Below are 23,608 nucleotides of genomic sequence, written 5' to 3'. Positions count from 1 at the left end.
GTTTGAGCGTGGGTCGGATAGGGTGCGGATTGAGTTTCAACTCTACCTGACCAACCCGCACCCTATATATGTATATGTTATGAAAATATGTTATAGGTAGGTGTTGAACTAAGGATCTCTCATTTAATGCAAAAAGTCTTTACTATTGAGCTCAGATCAACAATTGATTATTTAACACTTTTGTTTATATAAAAATCAATTATATTTTAGTAATATATAAATACAATATTGTATCACAATATTTTATTTCTATTTGTATTATTAATTTAAGCAAAGATTTTTATATAGAATTGAGCATTTGATGGTTATGTTGTTTATGGGACGATTGTGTTGTTTGTGAAATGATTATATTGCTTGTATTGAATTTTTAATTTGCAAGCTTATTAGATTATATAATAATATTCCATATTTGTGAAAATTTACGGGTATGGTTGGATACCCGCAGGTTGAACGCGGATAGGATTAGGGTTAAGTTATTCTCAACCTGCGGATAGAATTAGAGTTGGATTCAAATTTTATCCTACTCTATCTATTGCCACCCTTATGTCTTACTATACTATGATTTATGAGGCACCTTCTATCCAAGAAGAAAAAAGAAGGATAAAAGAAGAATGAAGGAATCAAAAGTTCTTCTATTATTACTATACTATGAGGCACCTTCTATCCAAGAAGAAAAAAGAAAGATAAAAGAAGAATGTCAAGGAATCAAAAGTTTTTCTATTATTAATATCATAAAATTAAGTTTGAGACATTCAATCATTAATGATAAATGCCAAGTTAATGATAACCCGGTGTTCCTAGAGAAATTTTCTCATACAAGACTCTCATTTCAGTAATTAGTGGAGTTTGTGGTCAAACCAAAACCAAATGAAAATAGAGGATCATAATGTTTATCACCAACATTCATAGGAAGTTGGTCAACACTCTTGAACCATGTTCTTGCAAGCTTGCCACTGAATCCATAGTCACCAAAGAGAGTGTCAGCAACACCTTGGCCTTCAGTTCCCGGAAGCCAAGCGGCCACAAGTGCATCTATCTTTGACAGATACGGCTGAACCACAACTGGACGACCGGTGACGAGAACCACCACACACCGGATGTAACTGCATACATTGGTTATTGTGCTTGGACCTGGCTCGGCTATGGTCAGGTTCAAACTGTCGCCGTACGTTTCTGCATAAGGGGGTTCGCCTACAACCACTATGGCATATGAGAACTTGTTGGACTTGACAAAGTTTGAGTCAGGGTTTTCATTGAAGACAACTTCAGTAGCAGGATCAACTGTTTGTTTCACAGCATTGAGGATTGTTGTACCTGTTGGGAAAAAATGGAAAATTTATCAAAGATTTTGTAGATATCTTCCAAAAGGAAAACATGAACAAATATCTAGCTATATGCATGGATATTATTCAATCTGCATGTAGATCCATGTAAGTTTTCTATGGTTCAATTTTTACAACATCCAAATAATATAACTAATGTAAATATTGAATTGGTAAAGACTTGAGAGTTACAAGGACTTGAATATAACAGTATACGCCTGCGCACGCAGTCGCCTTAGAATGGAAGCTTCCGGTGTTATTCTAGAACAAGAGACCAAACTTAACATTTAACAAACAAAGTGGACTTACCAACTGTGAGATCATTGCCACCAAGACCTTGCCATGTTATTGTCCATCCTCCACACTGATAGCCCAAGTTGTCAGCATGGCTTCCGGCCACCAATATTTTTGCAATTTTCTTGGGAAGGGGAAGCAATGGTGTCTCACCAGATTTACCATTCTTTAGCAGCACAAGTGATTTCCTTACAGCTTCCCTTGCTAACTCTCTGTGTTCCTGTTTAAGACACAATACTTAGATCAATGAATGGCCTCTTCCCACTTGAATTGTAAAACTCAACTTGGAAAACTGTAGACTCAATTCGGGAAATTAAACTAATAAACTTATGCGAGTTTGTGAGTTAACTCGAAGAAAATGTACCTTACTACCAAGTTGGTTCACCAGGCTTTGATCAGCTAGTGGATTCTCAAATAGCCCCATAACAAATTTTACTCTTAGGATTCTGCTCACAGCATCATCAATCCTACTCATTGGAATGATTTTGTTCTTCACTTGATAGGTCAGGTCATCAATGAATATTGTGAAGTTGTAGGGAACCATAATCTACATAATAATGTATATGCTAAATAAGAATAAAAACCATAATGTTAAAATTTCATATTCAGAAAGCATCATATATATTTACCATATCAATTCCAGCACTAACACCAGCTTGAACTGAGTATGAATAGTTAGCACCAGGAGGAGAAGTAATCCTATCAATTCCCATCCAATCTGATATGACAAAACCCTGAAAAAGAAACCGAAATTGCACATGAAATTAAGCATACATTTTAATTGTTTTATTGGAGAACTAATTGAACAAAATTTTATACTTACCTTGAACTTCAACTTGTTCTTGAGGTAATCAGTGACTAGAAAATGGTTAGCATGCATCTTCTTGCCATTCCAGCTAGAGTAGGAAACCATCACTGTCGAAACACCTTTGGCGATTGCGTCGAGATATGCAGGCATATGAATGCTAAGCAATCCATTGTAACTTATCACTGTGTTGTTCTCATTGATTCCCTTGTTTGTGCCTCCATCCCCAACATAATGCTTGGCACAAGCTGCAACCTTGTTCCTGCAATATCAATTCATTAAGCAGGATCAAATTATACACTGATTCATACTGATATTTATTTTGATTTTTCAAGCACAATTTTAAACCAGGAATCAAGATCTTACTTTCCAGCAACAAAGGGTACACCCTTTAATTTATTTCCAACAATGTCTCCTTGCAAACCAGGAATAATTTCTGTCATTGTCCTAACAACCTGAGGATCCTCACTGTAGCTTTCGTAGCATCGTCCCCACCTCGGATCTCTGCAAACCTGTAGACAAATAATCATCAACATAGTAGGACACTTGATCAAATGTTTTGTGTAATTGGAAACATAGAATTACAATGCTGTTTAGTTAATTACCGCAATACATGGCGCGAAAACATACTGAATTCCAGTAGCTCTAACTTCAAGAGCAGTAGCATCTCCAATCTTCTTTAACAGCAGAGGATCCCTAAACCATACAGTATAAATTCATTATAATTATGGCTATTTTTATTCAGTCTAGCAGCTACTTAGTGCTAACACATAAAATAGAAAGAATAACTCATCTATAAAATCCATAACCACTAAGGAATAATCTTAATGCAACGAATCCTTATTGAATTCATGTGTTATACCAATTTCAGTTCCTTTGGTACAGTTTAATTTATGGCAGCTTGAATGAGAATCTATTTAAGGATATTCTGAACTTGCCTGGTAGCTCCAAGCCCAACATTGTGTGGGAAGATTGTTGCTTTGTAGACATTGTTGTGGCCATGAACTGCATCTATGCCATAAATCATCGGAATCCCAAGGCGTGTCGACAAAGATCCACTTTGGAGCTGATTCACCAATTGGACCCAAGCCTCAGGAGATGCTTTTGGTGCCGGAACACTCCCTCCTCCACTCAGTACACTCCCTGCCAAAACCAATTATCAGATCAACTTTGCTATTTGGATGTAACAGGCTCACTCTTTTTTTTCTTTCCCACTATTAAAAAACTACAAACTTTTTTCAAAAGTAGTTAACTTTTTAATCTAGAGTTGCCAACTATTTGTTTTCCAGTGATCTATAGCTGAAAAAGCCAAAAGGGTATGCCATTAAAACAAAAAAGCACTGATCTTTTAGTAGAAATTTGGATGCTAACCAATGAAGTAGTTCTTCATAACATCTGAGGTGGCAACAGCTCTCTCAATCTGTACCATTTGGCCTATCTTCTCCTCTAATGTCATTCTTTTGAGCAAGTCTTTGATTCTAACGTTCAATGGCTGTTTTGGGTCCTTATACTTCAAATATTCTGCTTCTGAAAATGAAACCAAGCAGCAACACAGTAGCAGAATAGTAATACCCACAATGGGTATTGAAGATCTTCCCATTTTAACACCTGAACCTTTTACGATTTCTGCATAGTACAAAACACGGTTAAAAAAAAATTGAAGAAGGAAAAAAATAAAAGAAAAGAAAAAAGGAAAAACATTTTCAACACTTAGATTAGACAGTAGAATGGCCTAAAGGGATTCTATTCTGTCTACTGTCTGAAAAAAAAGCCACAGTTACATGATTTTTTGCAAAATAAGAAACATGTGAATCACATTTAATGAACATATCAAGAACAAACCAAACAAACGAAAAGGCAAGGTGAAAAAAAAAACATGTTACTCGGGGAGGAAATGGAGCATAGTGTAGGCATTAAAGAATGCTGTTACTCAGATTAGATACAGAACTTGAACTTGAACTTGAAGTAGCTTAGCTTAGACACTTAACTTGATTGGAATCCAGAGAGGAAGATAATGAGCTAGATTTGTGAGTGTGAAGCGTGCAATGAGTGTTGTATAGAGAGAGAAAGAGTGGGAGCTACTTTCTTAATTATCAGTGAACAATGTCTGGTTCCGGCAGCATTTTTTGAATCTAAGCTTAGAGATATTCATAAAAATATATGCACATGCTATAGCACTTTTTTCTTTCTTTTCTTTTTTTGAACTTCCATGCTTTAACGTTTTTTTGTTTGTTATTAATTATTATTGATTATTGATTTATATTTGTATATTTTTACAGAGAGAATTAATAATATTTTATGAATTATAATTAAAAGTCTTAATTTATTTTTTACTATTTAAATATATATTATTTTCAAAAAATATCAAAAAATAAAAAATCCAAAAGAATGAGTTAGAATTTTTAATATTTTTCATATTCTGTTGCCTTGCCAATGAACACAAAAAATAATTATGATTTGAAAAAACACAGAATTTGATTAAAAAAGAATTTATAAGATAAAAATAAAAACAAATCACAATTTCTTTTATTTTAAATTTTATACAAAAAATACTGCAATACAAAAAATTATTCTTTCTTCTCCAAATAACTCTAAAAACTTTTCAAATATAAAAATATATTTTGGGATGAAAAGTTTTTGTTCTTATATCTTTGTCTTAGATTTGTAATACCATATTCAAAACATTTATAAAAAAAATCAATATACCACAAAAAATTATTTTAGATGAACCTAGATTCATATCTAAATTTCAGAGGAAAAAAACAAGAACAAAAACACAAGAAAAAAAAGACAAAGAGGAAAGGAGAAAAAACAGATAGAAATAAGAGAAGGGTATTTATTTCGATAAATATTTTTAAAATTATTTATTTCGGTAATTATTATATTTATTTAATTTATAAAAATAAAAAATCTTTTAAAGAAAAATAGAAAAGTATGATTTTATTTGTATTATTAAATAATTTTTATATATTATTTTAGTAATTAAATTTATTAAAAAACTTATATATTAATAAATATATAATCCAATAACTAATTTCTTATTTTTTTAATTAAAATTATATTTTAAGACAAAGTAATGTAATTAAATATAAATCGCTTTTAAATTAAAAAAAATGGTATATAATTGACACTTGTATGGGAACATATCTCATTAGTAATTTATTATGTAAAGTCTTAAATCTTTTCTGTCGATTTGAGAGGTCGGCGAGATTTCGGGTATGTGGAGCCAATGGATCTGGAAAAGAAAAAAATGGCTTTCAAAATTATAAAAAGGAAAATTACTTTTCATTCAATAATCTAAACAGTTTAGGGTTGTCTATTGGATTGTGTTTTGGCAAGTAAGATAAAATAAAATATTAAAAATAAGTCTTAAAAAATAGATATATAAAAATTAATATTTTTATATTTTATTTGATGATAAATTATAAAATTTTTATTTATTTTTTATACGAAAAATTTGAAAGAAAAAATATAATATTAAAAAAATATAATTATAAAAATTGATAAAAATAATAAAAAATAAAAAAGTAAATTGTGCCTTTGTGTATTTTTTTATTAAAAAAGATATAAAATATATTAATTTAATATTTTTGGATATAATATTTTTATCTATATCTTATCTACTAAATCCTGTAAACAAATAAAGTCTTGATGTTCGCAAAACCTTAATAATTATTTTTAATACTGATTATTTAGATAAATATCTATTTTTTATATGCAATTAATATAAAAATATTTTATATGTGTATTGGGTTAAAGAAATAGATACATTCATAATCATATAAACGAATAAAATTAATTCAACCATTATATAAAATATTTTAAATTATTAATTTATTAAAATTAAACTCTTTGAATAATTATAAAAAATGATCAAATGATTATTAATACATCAAAATTAAAAGGCTTTTCTTATTGATTTGGATTTTTAAAAATAAGGATAAGAAAATGTGTAGTACTGATATATGTGCATTTGTCAATTGAGATGAGCACTTTGCATAATTTGTAGAGTGTAGTACGGATTTGATTTTCTTTTCGAACTAAATAAATATTTATATCTTTAACCAACTTAAGTTAATTTAGTTATTAGTTTATTAATTTGTTGAAGTAAGTAGTAGAATTTCGAATTTTATTTTTTATATAAAAATCTATTCTCGGATCCAACAATAAATTTTAAATAGAAGTATAAAACTGATCCATAGTAATTGATATGTTATTAGAGAATACACTGAGAACTTCAAAAAATGTCTATATCTTTACCGTGACAATGAAGACAATTAAACAACTTCAGTTCTCTTGGGGTGCTAATTGATAAGGGTGGCCCAAACATTGATGCATTTTGGAACATGCACCCAAAAAAAAATTGTATTATGTCATATTATGATATTAATGAATAAGCAAATCAGAATCTACCAATCTCTTCTCAACCGGGGATTGACACTCACCATCTTTTCTTTTTTTTTTATTATTTTAATTAGAACGAGATAAACGAAGAAATAAATTAATTATACTATATAATATATTTTAATAAATATTATATTAATTAAAGATTATTAGATAATATATAAATTAATATTAAATTTAAATTATTATATATTAAAAATATTTTATAAAATATTTATTTAATAATTTATTTAAAATTTTATATAATTATTTAATTAAAATACAATTTATCATTTTAAATATTTAAGTTCATTTATTTAAAAAAATATAGACTTTTATATTATAATTATATAAAATTATATTTTTAATTGTTATTTTTATTTTTATATTTGTTTTAGTTGTCATAATTTATCTTTTTATATGGTGTTGTTTTGGTTGCAAATAAGTAAAGAAAAAAAAATTTTAAAAATGAATGAGAATGAAAAATACTAAAAATATAAATTATTTTTATAATCATGATATATTTAAATATATCTAGTAAGAGATGCATCAAATTTAAACTTACTTGAATTTCGAAAAATGAATGAGAATGAAAAATATAAAAAATATAAATATAAATTATAAATTAATTTTATAATTATGATATATTTGAATGTATTCAATAAGAAAATGTGACATATTTAAACTTACTTGAAGAAATTTTTGCTAATTGGTATGAGAAATTAAAAAATAAATAGTAGTAAAGTCTCATATAACATGTATAAGTAGATCAAAATAATATAGTAGTGAGAGTATTAATATCTATAAATTGTAAAATTTTAATATTTGTAACTGAAAACTTTTATAATAATTATTATTATGACACTTTTAATGTGTATTTATTGTATTTAATTAGTACTTTATGTTTTAATTGAATAATAATAAATATTTTTTTTAATTTTTTAAATATTTTTAACTAAAAGATGATTAGTTATTTTTAAATTTTTATTTTATTTTTATTTTTATTTTTTTATTTTAAAAAAATATAAAAACATGTAATTGATTCTTCCAACTGCAATAAAGATAATTTTATCAATAATTCCAGCCAAAAAGAAGAAAAAACTAACAAAGTTCATTAGGGATCTATCGACATAGTTCTTGCAATTAGCAAATTAGGCTAAAATGATTAAAAAAATAAAATTAAATAAAAATTCGAAACTTGACAATTGCCATGCATAATTTCTCGTCAACTCGGAATGACCAAACTTGAATAATATGGTCCTTTTCTAATTTGTTAGCCTTTGCAACTTTGACTCAATTTGACCTTAGAACATAGGAAGTGCTTACTTTCTCTGACTCTGGGCTCTTGTGCATGAACCACTTAATCAAAGTCAACTCGATGATTTTTAGCGACGGTTGATCAATTTCACTTTTATTCCCTTTTTTTGTCCAGACTTTCTAGTTCTATGAAAAGTAAGAAATCTTTGTCCCTGACCTACTGTGCTGGTATCGAAAGTCGGTTTTGTTGCGGATTAAAATCCGAGAGATAGGAAGTTTTTTCCATAAGCAGAGTGATCCTGATGCCACCCATATCACTTATCAAGATCTTAAAATTTTGTGGCAATTCATAGGGTTCTTGGTTGACTGGTTTCTTTGATTCTTCCTTGGACCGAGAATTCACTGAGCTAACGGTCTTCTTGGAATTTTTGTTTGAAACCCATTCTTGATCGGCACTCAGGCCTGAATTCACAACACTAGAGCTGTTTCTTTCTTGGTTGACTATTTTTTTTATTTTTTTTCTTGGACCCAGAATCCATTGAGCTAACAGTTTTTTCGGAAGCCTCCTTTGAAACCTGTACTTGGTCGGCACTTGGGCTTGAATTCACAGCACTATTTGAAGTCTATAAATTAACCATCTCTAAGAAGTTTCTAGGGAGGTTAAACAGAATATCAATGAATTCAAGTTCATTATCATTGAAATCATACTGTTTATTTTGAATAAGACAGTCTGTTTTTGTTTTCTTGATATTCATCATCCTCTTATCCTCCTTGTTAGCCTCATCTCTCATTCCGTGACTTGTACCCTCAGATTCAAGACAGTAACCAAATGTGTTTGCTGCCTTTCTCTTGCTTGAGAATGGCACCTCAACTGTAGAATCATCAGAATCCACGAGAGGTTCTTTTAGTTTGTTCTTACTGCTGGATGAAGAGCGTAGTCTGCTTTGGAATCTTTGACCGCGTAGTTTGGCTCTATGCATTTTCATTCTTTTCTTTAGTAATGAAGAGAACGTGAATTGGGAACAAGTTTTGGAAAGTTAATGTTAAAGTTTGGCTCTGATACCATATTAAATTCATATTTTATTTTTATTTATTATCTTATCTTTTTTCTTCTAGAAACAAAATTTGTCATGCTTATCTTTTTTTTAAGTTTGTTATGCTTATCTTTCTCTAACAGAATCATCTAGATATTCTAGTTGTTTTAGCTTATTTTAAAATTCAAAATCAGTTTAGTAATTAGTATAAATAGGTAGCATTGTTCTCCATACAACAAAATCACAACAATAAAATTTCTTCATCTTTTCTCATTCTTTCATAATTTTATTATGGTATCAGAGCTATGGTATCCTCCTTGAGAAGGATACATAAGCTATCATCTTTCAGTGAGAAATCACCATGCTTTTTTTCCCCTTTTTCTCGTCCAAACTTTCTAGTTCTGTGGGAAGCAATAAATCTTGTTCTTGACCTACTGTGACGGTATCAAAAGCCGGTTTTGTTGCGGATTCAAATCCGAGTGATATAGAGTTTTTTGAGTTAAACCCCAAAATAGTCCCTGAGATTGGCGTTTTGCACTGAAATCTTCCCTAAAATTTCAATTGCACCAATTACGTCCCTGAGATTGAAAACAATGCACCATAGTAGTCCCTGACCCATTTTTCATCAATGACGTGATGACATGGCATGATGACGTGGACTGTAAGTGACACGTGTCACTTCATGATTTGGCCACGTGTAATGGTAGGATGATGTGGTGACCAGTGACACGTGGCATGCTGACATGGATAGTTGTGCCACGTGTCACAATGTTATTTGGCCACGTGTCCAGTTGTGCCATGTGTCGCAATAGTATTCGTCCACATGTCATCCATTATGCCATCGTTGTATATGCACCAAATTAGTCCCTCACTTTGCATTAAATGACTCATTTTAGTCCTTGAAATTGAATGTCGTGCACCAAACTAGTCCCTTCATAAAATTTTTTCTCATTTTTTTCTATAAATTCAAAATTCTCAATATTTTTAATGCATTTTCAATTCTATTTTTTCACACGTTCTTCAAATAAAAGTGTCTTTATAAAATATTTTTTCTCTTGCGAATATCCTATTCACCGACTTGGAGTTAACGTGAAGGCTTTTCAAGCACCTTCACTACCATTTCCAACCTCTTTCAGTACTTTTATAAAATATTTTTTTTCTTGCGGATACCTCTAATAGCCGCCGTCTTGGAGTTGACGTGAAGGCATTTCAAGCTTCCCTCATTATCATCTCCGACCTCTTTCGTCTAGACTGCAGAGATCAAAAGTGGTAGTGAAGGTGGTTGAACCTTCAATCTAGCTCATTTATACATAACAAAAACTTGTATTTCATAAGAAAAAATATTTATTTTAATTATTAATTTCTTGTTAAAAACACATGTTTTTTTTATGAAAAAAATGTGTCTAATCAATCATATAATTATTTTTTTATAATAACATACTTATATATTACAAAATGTACTAATATTAAATTATTAAAAAAATTATATAATTAAAACTAAAATCTTAAAATTTTTTATAAAAGCACTTGTATTTAAACGATATATGAAAAAATAGAATTGAAATTAGTATCCAAGATATTAAAATTTTAAATTTAAAAAAAATGAGAAAAAATTGGTGAAGGGACTAGTTTGGTGCACGACTTTCAATTTCAGGGACTAAAATGAGTCACTTAATGGAAAGTAAGGGGACTAATTTGGTGCATATACAATGATGGCATAATGGATGACACGTGGACGAATACTGTTGCGACACGTGGCACAACTGGACACGTGGCCAAATAACATTATGACACGTGGCACAACTATCCACGTCAGCATGCCATGTGTCACTGGTCACCACATCATCCTACCATTACACGTGGCTAAATCATGAAGTGACACGTGTCACTTACAGTCCACGTCATCATGCTATGTCATCGCGTCGTTAATGGAAATGGGTTAGGGACTACTATGGTGCATTTTTTTCAATCTCAAGGACGTAATTGGTGCAATTAGAATCTCATGGACGATTTCAGTGCAAAACGCCAATCTCAGGGACCATTTTGGGGTTTAACTCGAGTTTTTTGGATAAGTAGAGTGATCTTACTGCCACTCATATCACTTATCAAGTTCTTGAAATTTTGTGGCAATTCAGAGGGTTCTTGGTTGACTGGTTTCTTTGATTTTTTCTTGGACAAGAATCCACTGAGCTAATGGTCTTCTTGGAATTCTTATTTGAAACCGATTCTTGATCGGCACTCAGGCCTGAATTCATGGCACTGGGGCTGTTTCTTTCTTGGTTGACTGGTTTCTTTATTTCTTTCTTGGACCAAGAATCTATTGAGCTAACGGTTTTCTTGGACGCCTCCTTTGAAAACATGTACTTGGTCGGCACTGGGGCTTGAATTTGCAGCACTGTTTGAAGTCTCTAAATTAACCATCTCTAAGAAGTTTCCGGAGAGGTTAAACAGAATATCAACAACTTGAAGTTCATCATTGTTGAAACCATACTGTTTATTTTGAATAAGATAGTCTGTTTTTGTTTTCTTGATATTCATCATCTTCTTATCCTTCTTGTTAGCCCTTTCTCTCATTCCGTGACTTGTACCCTCATATTCAAGACAGTAACTAAATGCGTTTGCTGTCTTTTTCTTGCTTGAGAATGGCACCTCAACTGTAGAATCATCAGAATCCACGAAAGGTTCTTTCAGTTTGTTCTTGCCGCTGGATGAAAAATGTAGTATGCTTTGGAACCATTGGCTGCATAGTTTGGCTCTATGCATTTCCATTCTTTTCTTTAGTAATGAAGAGAACGTGAATTTGGGCATTTGGCACAAGTTTTGGAAAGTTAACGTTAAAGTTTGGCTCTGATACCATGTTAAATTCTTATTTTATTTTTATTTATTATCTTATCTTTTTCTTCTAAAAGCAAAATTTGTCATACTTATTTTTTTTAAGTTTGTTATGCTTATCTTTCTCTAATAGAATCATCTAGATATTCTGGTTGTTTTAGCTTATTTTAAAATTCAAAATCAGTTTAGTAATTAGTATAAATAGGTGGTATTGTTCTCCATACAACAAAATCACAACAATAAAATTTCTTCATCTTTTCTCATTCTTTCATAATTTTATTATGGTATCAGAGCCATGGTATCCTCCTTGAGGAAGATACATAAGTTATAATCTTTTCGTTGAGAAATCGCCATGCTTTTTTTATTTTCTTTTTCTCGTCCAAACTTTCTAGTTCTGTGGGAAGCAGGATATCTTTGTTCTTGACCTACTGTGATGATATCAAAAGTCAGTTTTGTTGCGGATTCAAATTTGAGTGATAAAGAGTTTTTTTTATAAGCAGAGCGATCCTGCTGCCACCCATATCACTTATCAAGTTCTTGAAATTTTGTGGCAATTCAGAGGGTTCTTGGTTGACTGATTTCTTTGATTCTTTTTTGGACCAAGAATCCACTAAGATAATGGTTTTCTTAGAATTCTTGTTTGAAACCCATTCTTGATCGGCACTCGGGCCTAAATTCAAGGCACTGGGGCCGTTTATTTCTTGGTTGACTGGTTTATTTATTTCTTTCTTGGACCCAGAATCCATTGAGCTAACAATTTTCTTGGAAACCTCCTTTGAAACCTATTTTTGGTCGACACTGGGGCTTGAATTCAAAACACTGTTTGAAGTTTCTAAATTAACCCTCTCTAAGAAGTTCCCGAGGAGGTTAAACAGAATATCAACAACTTCAAGTTCATCATTATTGAAATCATACTGTTTATTTTGAATAAGACAGCCTGTTTTTTGTTTTCTTGATATTCATCATCCTCTTATCCTCCTCGTTAGCCCATTCTCTCATTCCGTGTCTTGTACCCTCAGATTCAAGACAATAACCAAACGCGTTTGCGGCCTTTCTCTTGCTTGAGAACGGCACCTCAACTGTAGAATTATCAGAATCCACGAGAGATTTTTTCAGTTTGTTCTTGCCGCTGGATGAAGAACGTAGTCTGCATTGGAACCATTCGCCCCGAAATTTGGCTCTATGCATTTCCATTCTTTTCTTTAGTAATGAAGAGAACGTGAATTGGGTACAAATTTTGGAAAGTTAACGTTAAAGTTTGGCTCTGATACCATATTAAAATTTTATTTTATATTTATTTATTATCTTATATTTTTCCTCTAGAAATAAAATTTGTCATGCTTATCTTTTTTTTTAAGTTAGTTATGCTTATCTTTCTCTAAAAGAATCATCTAGATATTTTGGTTGTTTTAACTTATTTTAAAATTCAAAATCAGTTTAGAAATTAATATAAATAGGTAGCCTTGTTCTCCATACAACAACATCACAACAATAAAACTTCATCTTTTCTTATTCTTTCATAATTTTATTATGGTATCAGAGCCATAGTTATCATCTTTTCGGTGAGAAATCATCATGCTTTTTTTTACCGATAAAAATAATTTCGTTCTTGTTACTGATTTGATACTTTCTCACCTCACTAAATAATTCATCATTTTCGTGTTATCCTTTCGATTCTAATGGACCCAAATTACCGTGCTCTATACGCCCCCTCCCCTCTTTCTTATCGCGCTCTACGCGCCCTCTCTCTTATCACGCTTCCTTCCGACAATTCCTTCCCGCAGTTCCGTATGCACCTTCTAAAGCTCTCTCTTTTCTCACTCTACATGCCCTCTAAAGTCCTCTCTTATCGCGCTCTATGCGCTTTCTGAAGATCGCTGCTTGCTCTCTCTCCTTCAAACACAACATCACCTTTTATGTTTCTGCGTCACCGCGCCACACGCGTCTTCCTCTATCATTTCATCGGAACTTATCTAAGCGGTGGATTATTGACATCTTCCATTCACCAGCTTGTGGAGCATATTAAATTCTTATTTTATTTTTATTTATTATCTTATATTTTTCTTCTAAAAACAAAATTTGTTATGCTTATTTTTTTTAATTTAGTTATACTTATCTTTCTCTAACAGAATCATCTAGAGATTTTGGTTATTTTAGCTTATTGTAAAATTCAAAATCAATTTAGTAATTAGTATAAATAGGTAACATTGTTCTCCATAGAACAACATCACAACAATAAAATTTCTCCATCTTTTCTCATTCTTTCATAATTTTATTACATTTTGTTGCCAAGGTGTGGGTTAAAAACAAGTTCTTTTCCCTATTGAAATTAGACGTTCAGAACATAAAGTTTATAAAATCGAATATTTATAACTGGCTTAATAACAAAAACTACTAAAATAAATGTTACTAATAAATAATATAACTTCCTACCAACTACATTTCATGTTTTCCTCTCACCTACTCATTACTAAGGGATTTAACAGCTGACCCCATTTTTGCATATGGAAAAGACCTGTACTAAGAACATTTTATGCCTAACATATGCCAATCTAAAGCCAAGTTTCTAGAGTTTAGTTGACTCATTCTTGATGCCAAAACTATTCATCTGCATTGACTTTTGTTATTCTTATTGTAAACATACATCAAAACTTACATATATTAAATCAAAACATCACTTTCCTATTAACCAACCTATTCAGTGTTGTAGAATTTAGTTATTGCCCACCTTCCATTTCAAGTATCTTTGTACAATGTCAAGTCCAATATGTTCCTTAACCACAGGCATGGTTGCAGGGACCTCCAAGTCAAATGTTGAATCTGGTCCAACAAAATTGCTCCATGAAAGAACCTGTTTCCTTGCTTCTTTAATAGCTGCTCTTGTGGCACAGTGAACTGAAGCTGCCAATAGTAAAGGCGGCTCGCCGGAAGCTGCATAAAAAATATTCTATTTTCTAAATTTTTTGTTAATTTATCCACTTATGGCGATCTAACTTCTGATATCATTATCAAATCTATGTATGTATATTCATGATATCATTCTCAAATTCTCATTCATCCTATACTAATTTGAGTATCCATCCTTTTTTCTTTTACCAGATTTTCAGATGATTTGATGGGATAGAAGTTACAAATGTAATGATGATAAAAACACCCCCCTCCCACTTTATCACTTTACCAATCTCCTCAATTTAGAGGATCTTTTTCAGATTTGATGTATGTTTGTATTTGACTTCTATGCATTCAATCAAACCACTCATACATTTATGAAGAACCAATGAAAGAGAATGTATAAAAATCCCAGTTTCAATAACAAGTTATATGCACTTATGAGAATTCAATGTTACCCTTTGAAGAGAGAACCCTCTTCTGGTGATGACCACTGTTGAGGATCTGAACATTGAATTGTTTAGGTATGGTGTCAATTGTAGGGATTTTGTAGTTCCATGTGCCATCTGCTAATACCAAACCATCAGCATTTGTTTCATATTCCTCAAGCATGAAGAATCCCAACCCTTGAACAAAAGCTCCTTCAATCTGCAACATGCAATTATAAGGAGAATTTAGAACACTTTTTATAGCATAAGAACCAAACTGAAAATTGAATGGAACTAGAGATATTTTCAGAGTAATTTCACAAATAAAAACCACTCTAAGGCCTCCAATTCTGGCACTGACATTAGTCTTGAGCTTGCATAGCAAATGTCTATTTATGTACACGGTCCGCTTACCTGTCCTAAATCAACAGCAGGGTTTAGACTCTGTCCGCAATCATAGATAATATCCGTTTGCAGAAATCTGGTTTCTCCGGTCAGAAGATCTATCTCCACCTGAGAAATAACTTCCATAATTTATCATAGCTTTATCTGATGATTTGGTTCAGTAATATGTTGTGTGACAACAGGACAAGCAATATATTCAAGAAAAGCAACTTTAGGGGAACTTTTAAGAAAATACAAAATTTGATTTGAGATGTGCATATGAAGAAAACTTACCTCACTTACTGCAGCACCATAATTAAGGTACATCATGGAATCCATACCAGGCACATATAATGTGGATGCAGATAAATTCACAGCTTGCATGTAAGCCTGTAGGTTCATAAATTGTCAACATGTTAATTTAAGAGAATGCTGTCAAACAATATCAAAAGAATTAATGTATCTATTCATAGTTTATATCCAAATACCTGAAGAATAAGTGTCTCCCACTTGATAGATCCCATTTCCTTTTGCAGCCTTTCCTTTAGAGGCTTTAACCTCTCAACCAAGATATTGCAACAAAGTCTAACTGCCTCACAGCTCGACTCCGATGTAGTGCTGCCAGCAGTGAACCCCCCTTGAACCATGCTCACAGTATCAGATTGTACAACTCGGACCTTGTCAACGAGGCCTTCCGTTCCATCGCATTGGATTGCACTGAGAGCATATGCAGTCATCTGTTTCACCTTTGTCCAAAGACCCTGTCCTATTTCTATTCCTCCAACTTCAGCTACAACAGACCCGTCCGAGAAAATGCTTACTTTACCAGGGGTTGGCCTTAGACTCAGTTGAAACACAACCGGTACCCGGGAAATTCCTCTTTTTCTCCAAGTGTTAATCTTGTTGAACTCTTTCACCATTTTGGTTCTTTGATCATAGTTCGCCGAAGCAGCTATCTTGCTCCATATTGAAGGCAAGGTATACTCATGAGGTTCGTCGAAACTATACTCATGGAACAACTTAAGACTCTCATGTGTATGAAGATTAATACTTCTGACAGAATCTACATCCAGTGAAAGCATAGCTGCAACATTTTCTATTATAGCTTCGGCGATATAAGATCCCTGCACTTCCCCAGGGCCCCTCATTGCAGATCTACTAGGATGATTTGTTCTGCATACCTTTATATCAAATGATAAAGCACCCCAATCATACTTTTTAAGTGCACCAACTATGTTATGTGGCATTATTGCACTTATATCCACATAGAACCCTGCATTGACCAGTATCTGAAGTTCTAATGCAGTAATTTTCCCATCATTCCTAAATCCAACACTGTAAGTTATCTTCATTGGATGCCTTCCCCCAGCAATTATCATATCCGCCTTTCGATTTAGATACATTCTGACAGGGCGGCGTAATTTGTGCGCAGCGAGTGCACATGATGCTGCAACCTGCAAACATCATATAATTTATATCCAAATAAGAATCATGCTGCAGGAAAACTGATTGCTTGAATAACAAGTTAATAGCAATGTATGCAATCCAAAATCAAGAAATTAATGCATAACTAAATACTTACAGGTATGCTTTTTATGGCCTTGCCACCAAAACCTCCTCCAACCCTTCTTGTAATCATGCGAATATTATTTTCGGGAATACCTAAGCATCTTGCTATAGTTGCATGTGAATACTCAGGGCATTGGCATGAAGAGTAAATTATAATGCAATTATCTTCATCTGGTACAGCAAGTGCAGTTTGTGTCTCCATATAGAAATAATATTGAGATCCAAGCTTCATCTGATTTTAAATTGAGATGATAATGAATATGGTTGAGCAATCTAACCGTTTCAACATACATAATTCAGAAGCAAACTTGCATAAACATGTACCTCTTTAGAAATAATCTTGTGATCTGCTTCAGCCATTCCTTTTGATAAATCACCAACATGTTTTGGATAGAGAAATGGAGGAACTTCGAAAAAGCTAGATTTTTCAACAGCATCTTCCACTGACAGAATAGGCCGATCAAGATCTTCAGTATCATAATCAACAACTGCAGAGTTTGCAGCCACATCTGCAAGTTTCTGAGTATCTGCAACCTACAGAAGCTGTACAGTGACTAAAATGGAATTTCCATGTATCAATGTCCAAAGAAACGAAAGAGAATCTCACACATTGTTGGATCAAAAAGTGAAGAACTCACCACAAAGGCGAGACGATCTCCAACACATCTAGCAATCTCTTCAGCAAACAAAGGTTCAATGCCAAATATAGTCTTTGATCCAATGTTCTCTCCACCAATGGGAATGTCTTTACTTGAAATTACTCCCCTCACTCCATCCAGTAGTAAATCCGGCCTCAGCTTTATACTCCTTACCCTTGCTAAAGGCTTTGCGCTATAAATATATGCTCCATATAAGCAATTGTTTGGTGATGGAATATCATCAGTAAACACAGCCTCACCTACATATGATAAATTCATAAAAATGTACTTGTTACTGAACAGAAAATACAAAGAAAAAATAAAATTGAATAGCATAATACAAGCCACAAACTGAATAAAATAACATTGCTTGACAGACAAAAAGATTTGTCTAGTGCAAGCGAGGGATACATCAATTCTCTGGTTGCTGTTATCTAAAATTCAGCTAGATACCAACCAGTGAAGCGGAAAAGGAAATGCGATTGTCTTGCTAGAATAAATGTGGGGCTGCTTCTGTAACTAAAGCAATTTGAACACCGATACCCAAGGTGAAAGCCTTACCATTTTAATGAGGCCAACCATCAATTCAAATGTAATTTAGTAAGAAACCTTTTCAATGTAAAAGTTGAAGTTTAAGACTTGAAAATGTTAATAGAAATGCATAAAAAGTAAAGCTATCAATAATCTTTTTAAGAAAACAAGTTGGAACTAAACAAACCTGAAGCTTGCAGTGTAGCTCCAGATTTCATGATTGGCTCGCCAACAGGGTGATATTCATTTCCTGCTTCAAGTACTTGGTTTCCAGAAGACAGCAAAGTTGGAATTTCATCATGGTGAGCCTGGTTAGGATTCGTATAACCGTAACCATTGGTTATTTTAGCAGGACTGTCAATCATGGGGTTAAAGAACTTAAAAAGAAAACCGGCTGCCAAGCTTGAACGGTAGCCAGCTTTTGTGGTACCACTTTCGGGTACGATAGTAGCTATAAGCAAGTTGACAGCATCATGCAGAATACTAAAACTTAACAGTTTTCCTTCTAAAAGTTGCTCAACATTTTTTTCTCTGATTGCATGTTTAGTTCCATAAGCACCAAAAGACAGCCTACAAGAATCAATCATGGTTCCCCCTGAATCTTTGCATTGTGAAACCTTGACTAGGAATGCAGCATTCAGATAAGGAAGGGCATTTCCGAGTGGCCGAGGAGAAGCTCGATAGGTTTCAAACAGGAATTTACTTTTCTGATCCGAAGAGTTGTTTTTATTAAGTCCCAAACTTGGAATTTTAATGCTCAAAAGTACACTCTCCAAACTCAGTGGTGGTCTTTCTAGAAATTCCTCCAGCGCAATCCACTCGAGTTTTGTACCACTCATTATCTGAACCATTGAATCTACAGCAAGAAATATTGTGGCAATGTCCGAAGGGAAATTATTCTTTTGCGCTATCACTAAATTGCCACCTATGCTAGCTGTGTTCCGAATAAAACTCGAGGCAACTTTTTCCATATGGTCTGCAATCTTTACAAGTATCCTAACAAAATCTGAGAGAAACTCACCACTGATTTCTTCCTTTAGTACTTCAATAGCTTTAGATATAGTCATTGCCGCTCCAATTTCAATTCCAGTTTGGTCCTTCCTGATCTTTGAGAGCTCCGGAACGCCCCTTAGATCAATATACCTGTCATAGTCATAGTTATCTTTGTAATATCCCATAGCAGTATTACTAACAATAAGTTTTATCCGGTTTCCATTGACTTGGTTCGATTCGAATAAGCGCTGTAGCTCCATTATACTACTAGGACTATGCCAACTCCTCTTATCCGAAGCCAAGAACAACACATCAGGTTTGATTTCCTTCAAAAACATTGGAAATATAACATTTTTATGATTTTGTTCATATTGAGGCAACCTACTAAGCTTTAAGTCCTTGTTCTCTCCCTTCCTCCAAAAACTGTTGAATCCTAAATCCTCCATATCAACATCGCCTGCAAAGCTTTTGCAGGCATCGGCAATGGGCCGATAACCGGTACAGCGACAGAGGTTACCTGCAATAGCCTTTTCAGCCTCGGTAACAGTCACTTTTGAGAACCCTGGAGGCGTGTCCAAGCGATTGGTCTTTTCAGCATTGACAAGAGTACCGAAGAGCGAAACACACATTCCAGGAGTGCAAAAGCCACATTGTGAAGCATGGAACCCTGCAACTCTTTTGTGAATTGGGTGGAGTCCATCTTTACTGTTTCCAATGCCTTCACTTGTTGTAATTGAACAGCCATGTATGCTGCAAAGTAGTGTAAGGCAAGAACTCGCCGTAAAGTCTTCAATTCTATCAAGTATAGGATCATACTTGGAGATCAAAACCACACAAGCTCCACAACCACCTGTAAAAAACAACCATTTCAAAATATGAAGTTCCAAGTTGGAAAAAAAAAAAGTTGTGGCAAACACCATATCCACCTTCAAGTTCATTGAAAACCCCATCAGAAAAAATAACACTACTCACAAAGCTCAAGAATAACTGGAACCAGAACAAGGTCCTTTATCCTTATGCCTCAATCTATGAAGCATAAATTAGTTCAAAGCAAGGTCAATATAACAATCATCAATGTTTTAGGTTTATTCCAAAAAGGACCATAATCAACAATACTATATATACAATGGTCCATACCCAATAGTCAATATTTAATATCAAACTAATTCTTTATAAAAAAGTTAGTTCAAAGCAAGGTGAATACTATAGGGGGAAAAAATAATGAAAAACCAACTCAACAATCAATTGAATTACTTAATATAACACTAGTTGAATCAGATGATACCACAGTGTTACATCAACACTTGACCTTTGTTCTAAGAAGAAAAATTGAAAAAAGTAAACAAATTCTTCAAAACAATAAATAAATAAATAAAAGAGGGTAATCATCACCTTCACCACAACCGAGCTTGACACTCTTGAAGGTTGTCTGGGAACGCAAGAATTCAAGCAAAGTGGTTGATGGGTCAACTTTGGAGAACTCAAACCTCTCACCATTAATAGCAAAAACCAAACTTGTTTGTGTTGGCATCTCAGAATTGATGTTGTTCTTCACTTCCATTGTTTTCTGAAGCTTAGTGAATAGTTCACACTGCACACTATTATTTTGTCTCCAGTCTCATAAATTTCGTATGGTGTCAACTGATTTGGAACATGCAAATGTAATTACATCAACTAATCTCACTATTATTTTCTTGTTTATTTTTTACACGCTTATTATAATTACTTTGGTCATCTTCAATTTAGAACACACTGAACAATTTCATAGCTTATGGTAATTAGTATTTTTTTTTTATTAAATAAAAGTTAAGATTGATTTGACATCGTTCAACTCATCTACGCATGAGCATATCATTAGATTGCTCAATCAATACTAATAAAAGAGAGATTTTTAAAGTAATTAATTTTTAGTATTTTTATTATTATTTAATCATTATAAATTTAAATTATTTTTAATAAATAAATTTTATTAATTTATATGTATAAATTTTAAAAAATATAGATATAAATTATATTAATTTATGTGTATAAATTTTGATAAATATAAATAAAAATTATATATTTTTGTATATAAATTTTTTATAAATATAAATACAAATTATTATTAACTAAAAATAATAATAATTACTAATAATGTAATATTGTTTTTAATAAAAAAAGTTTAATTATTCTGTTAGTCTTATAATTTCGTAAAATTTTTAATTAGATTCTTATACTTTTTTTTTTAATTGAGTTTTTGCATTAAAATTTTTTTTAATTGGATCCCTGCACTTTTTTTTCCTTTTATTTAGGTTCTTATATCAATTTTTTTTTTAGTTGGTCCCTATAAAATTAAGCCAACTACTACTAAGAGGGACTTAATTGAAAAAAAATTAGGGACCCAATTAAAAAAAAAGTATAAAGACCTAATTAAAAGTTTTATGAAACTATAAGACCAACAGAATAATTAAACCTAAAAAAAATTAGTAATCTATTTTTGTTTTAATAGAAAAATAATGATATAATATAAATAATTTAGTTAAATATATTAAATTATTTAATATAATTATTTTTATATATAAATATTTTCATACGAGTTACTGTAAAAGAAATTTTAAAATTATCCGAAAAAAGAAACAAAATCTGGGCCTTCTAGTTAGAATTGTATCATATACTATATATGAAATTTTGAATGGTTAAAAAAAATAAAATTCATGTATGATAAAATAAATTATTATTGCCAACGACTTATACCTCATCGTTTTATAAGCCAGTGGTTATGATAATTTTTTTTTATTAATCTCAGACTAAACTATTTATTTTGATAGGATTAAATCTTATTAATTATCATTTATTATTCACTCAAGTTCGATCTGAAAAATTTGGTTTACGCCTGAAATTATAACACTAAATTATTTATCTGACAACATAATAATAATCAGTTCATCTGAATATATATTATAGTAAGCTCAAGCGGTGCATCGAGATGTACCAAAAGCATAATAATTTTATTGAGTCTTTAATTATACTATGTGTACACTAACAATTAGTTATGAAATTAATTATTATAATAAAATATAAATTGAAATAAAAAAATTCAATACATAATAATTAATTTATTAGTTAATTTTTATGTATAAATAAATTTTTTATTGTTGTACACATTTTTAATATGGTAGATGTTATAATACTCCCCTAAGGTTTGGATTTTTGAAACTCCTTTAAATTATTAACATTGTAATGTACGTTGGCACAATATCCTAGAGAATTCTATTAATAAAGTTTTTAATGTATATTGACAAAATTATTAATTAATTAATATATTTTTTTGTAAAACTACCAATACATTAATTATAACTTTTAAAATATATTTTTAATAAAATAGCAATTATGATTATTACAGAAAATTTTTTGATGACTTACTATTGAAAATGTAATATATTCTATTGGTATATAAGTTATTAAAATTATTAAATTTATTTTTAAACTCTAATTAATTAATAATTTTTATTTTTATTTATTTTAATTATTTATTTGATATTATAATTTATCTCATAAAATTTGAAATTTTTAAATAAATAATTTAATTATTTTAATTACAAAATAAATAATTTATAACATACTTACTAATTTACACTACGTTTATTTATTTCATTTACATATGTATATTTTTGTCAATTTTTATATATCTTGTTTACACATAAAAAATTATCTCGTTTATAGTATAAACAAGATATATGTATTTATAAATAATTAAATATAATTTTTTAAAATAATAAAAAATATTAATAATTTAAATTGGATTAAACTTTGTAACAAATTTTGTACAACCAACTTAAATAGAAAAAATTTTATATTCAATGCCAATAGAGTCGTGATCTTCACTAACTGTGTCATCAAATAAATCACCTATATTTAAATTATATTTCAAACTTTTATACACTCTCATGTGACAAACAAAATTTGAAATATATATAATTTAAATTTAAAAATTAATATTCAAGAGAGTACATAAAAAATTTAAAAATGTTGTCATTTAAAAATTTGAAATATTATCTGAATTGCTTTAGTGTAAATTCTAACTAATTTTATTTTAATAACTGTGTCAACAATGGGCAGTTAATGTTGCACTTATGTGCTTTTACAGTAGACGTGTTAACGTGTCTATATTTTCTATTATTTAAAATGGACGGTTTATCTTTTCTATTATTTAAAATCGTTTATCTTTTCTATTATTTGAAACATTCTATTTTTACAAAATTTGGTCTAA

The 23,608-nt window shown here is 31.3% G+C and overlaps 2 protein-coding genes across 5 annotated transcripts; both read right to left on the bottom strand.

Annotated features, from left to right (window-relative positions):
- Nucleotides 1–702: 702 nt before the first annotated feature.
- Nucleotides 703–4,655, bottom strand: LOC112702200 (uncharacterized). Of its 4 annotated transcripts, none has more exons than XM_025753148.3 (10): nucleotides 4,410–4,655; nucleotides 3,793–4,047; nucleotides 3,360–3,564; nucleotides 3,027–3,117; nucleotides 2,788–2,933; nucleotides 2,440–2,683; nucleotides 2,246–2,350; nucleotides 1,981–2,163; nucleotides 1,632–1,836; nucleotides 703–1,314 (listed from the first exon to the last, which is right to left on the bottom strand). In XM_025753148.3, exons 2-10 carry the CDS (start codon nucleotides 4,019–4,021, stop codon nucleotides 830–832), a joined length of 1,893 nt encoding a protein of 630 aa, XP_025608933.1. In that variant the 5' UTR covers nucleotides 4,022–4,047; nucleotides 4,410–4,655; the 3' UTR covers nucleotides 703–829. The 4 variants fall into 4 exon arrangements, with proteins under 4 accessions (XP_025608933.1, XP_025608934.1, XP_025608935.1 ...); XM_025753149.3 differs by having other exon boundaries at nucleotides 4,370–4,539; XM_025753150.3 differs by having other exon boundaries at nucleotides 4,298–4,536.
- A 9,622-nt stretch (nucleotides 4,656–14,277) lies between these two features.
- LOC112702199 (indole-3-acetaldehyde oxidase) lies at nucleotides 14,278–21,247 on the bottom strand. The gene is made up of 10 exons (XM_025753146.3): nucleotides 20,752–21,247; nucleotides 18,554–20,209; nucleotides 17,836–18,095; nucleotides 17,522–17,731; nucleotides 17,211–17,429; nucleotides 16,117–17,082; nucleotides 15,923–16,018; nucleotides 15,659–15,757; nucleotides 15,275–15,464; nucleotides 14,278–14,858 (listed from the first exon to the last, which is right to left on the bottom strand). Exons 1-10 carry the CDS (start codon nucleotides 20,918–20,920, stop codon nucleotides 14,641–14,643), a joined length of 4,083 nt encoding a protein of 1,360 aa, XP_025608931.1. The 5' UTR covers nucleotides 20,921–21,247; the 3' UTR covers nucleotides 14,278–14,640.
- Between the last annotated feature and the right edge of the window lie 2,361 nt (nucleotides 21,248–23,608).

Source organism: Arachis hypogaea, chromosome 7 (genome assembly GCF_003086295.3).
Source record: "Arachis hypogaea cultivar Tifrunner chromosome 7, arahy.Tifrunner.gnm2.J5K5, whole genome shotgun sequence".
NCBI lineage: Eukaryota > Viridiplantae > Streptophyta > Magnoliopsida > Fabales > Fabaceae > Arachis > Arachis hypogaea.
Note: the sequence above shows the minus strand (reverse complement) of the source record. Positions and strands in the feature narration are given on the sequence as shown.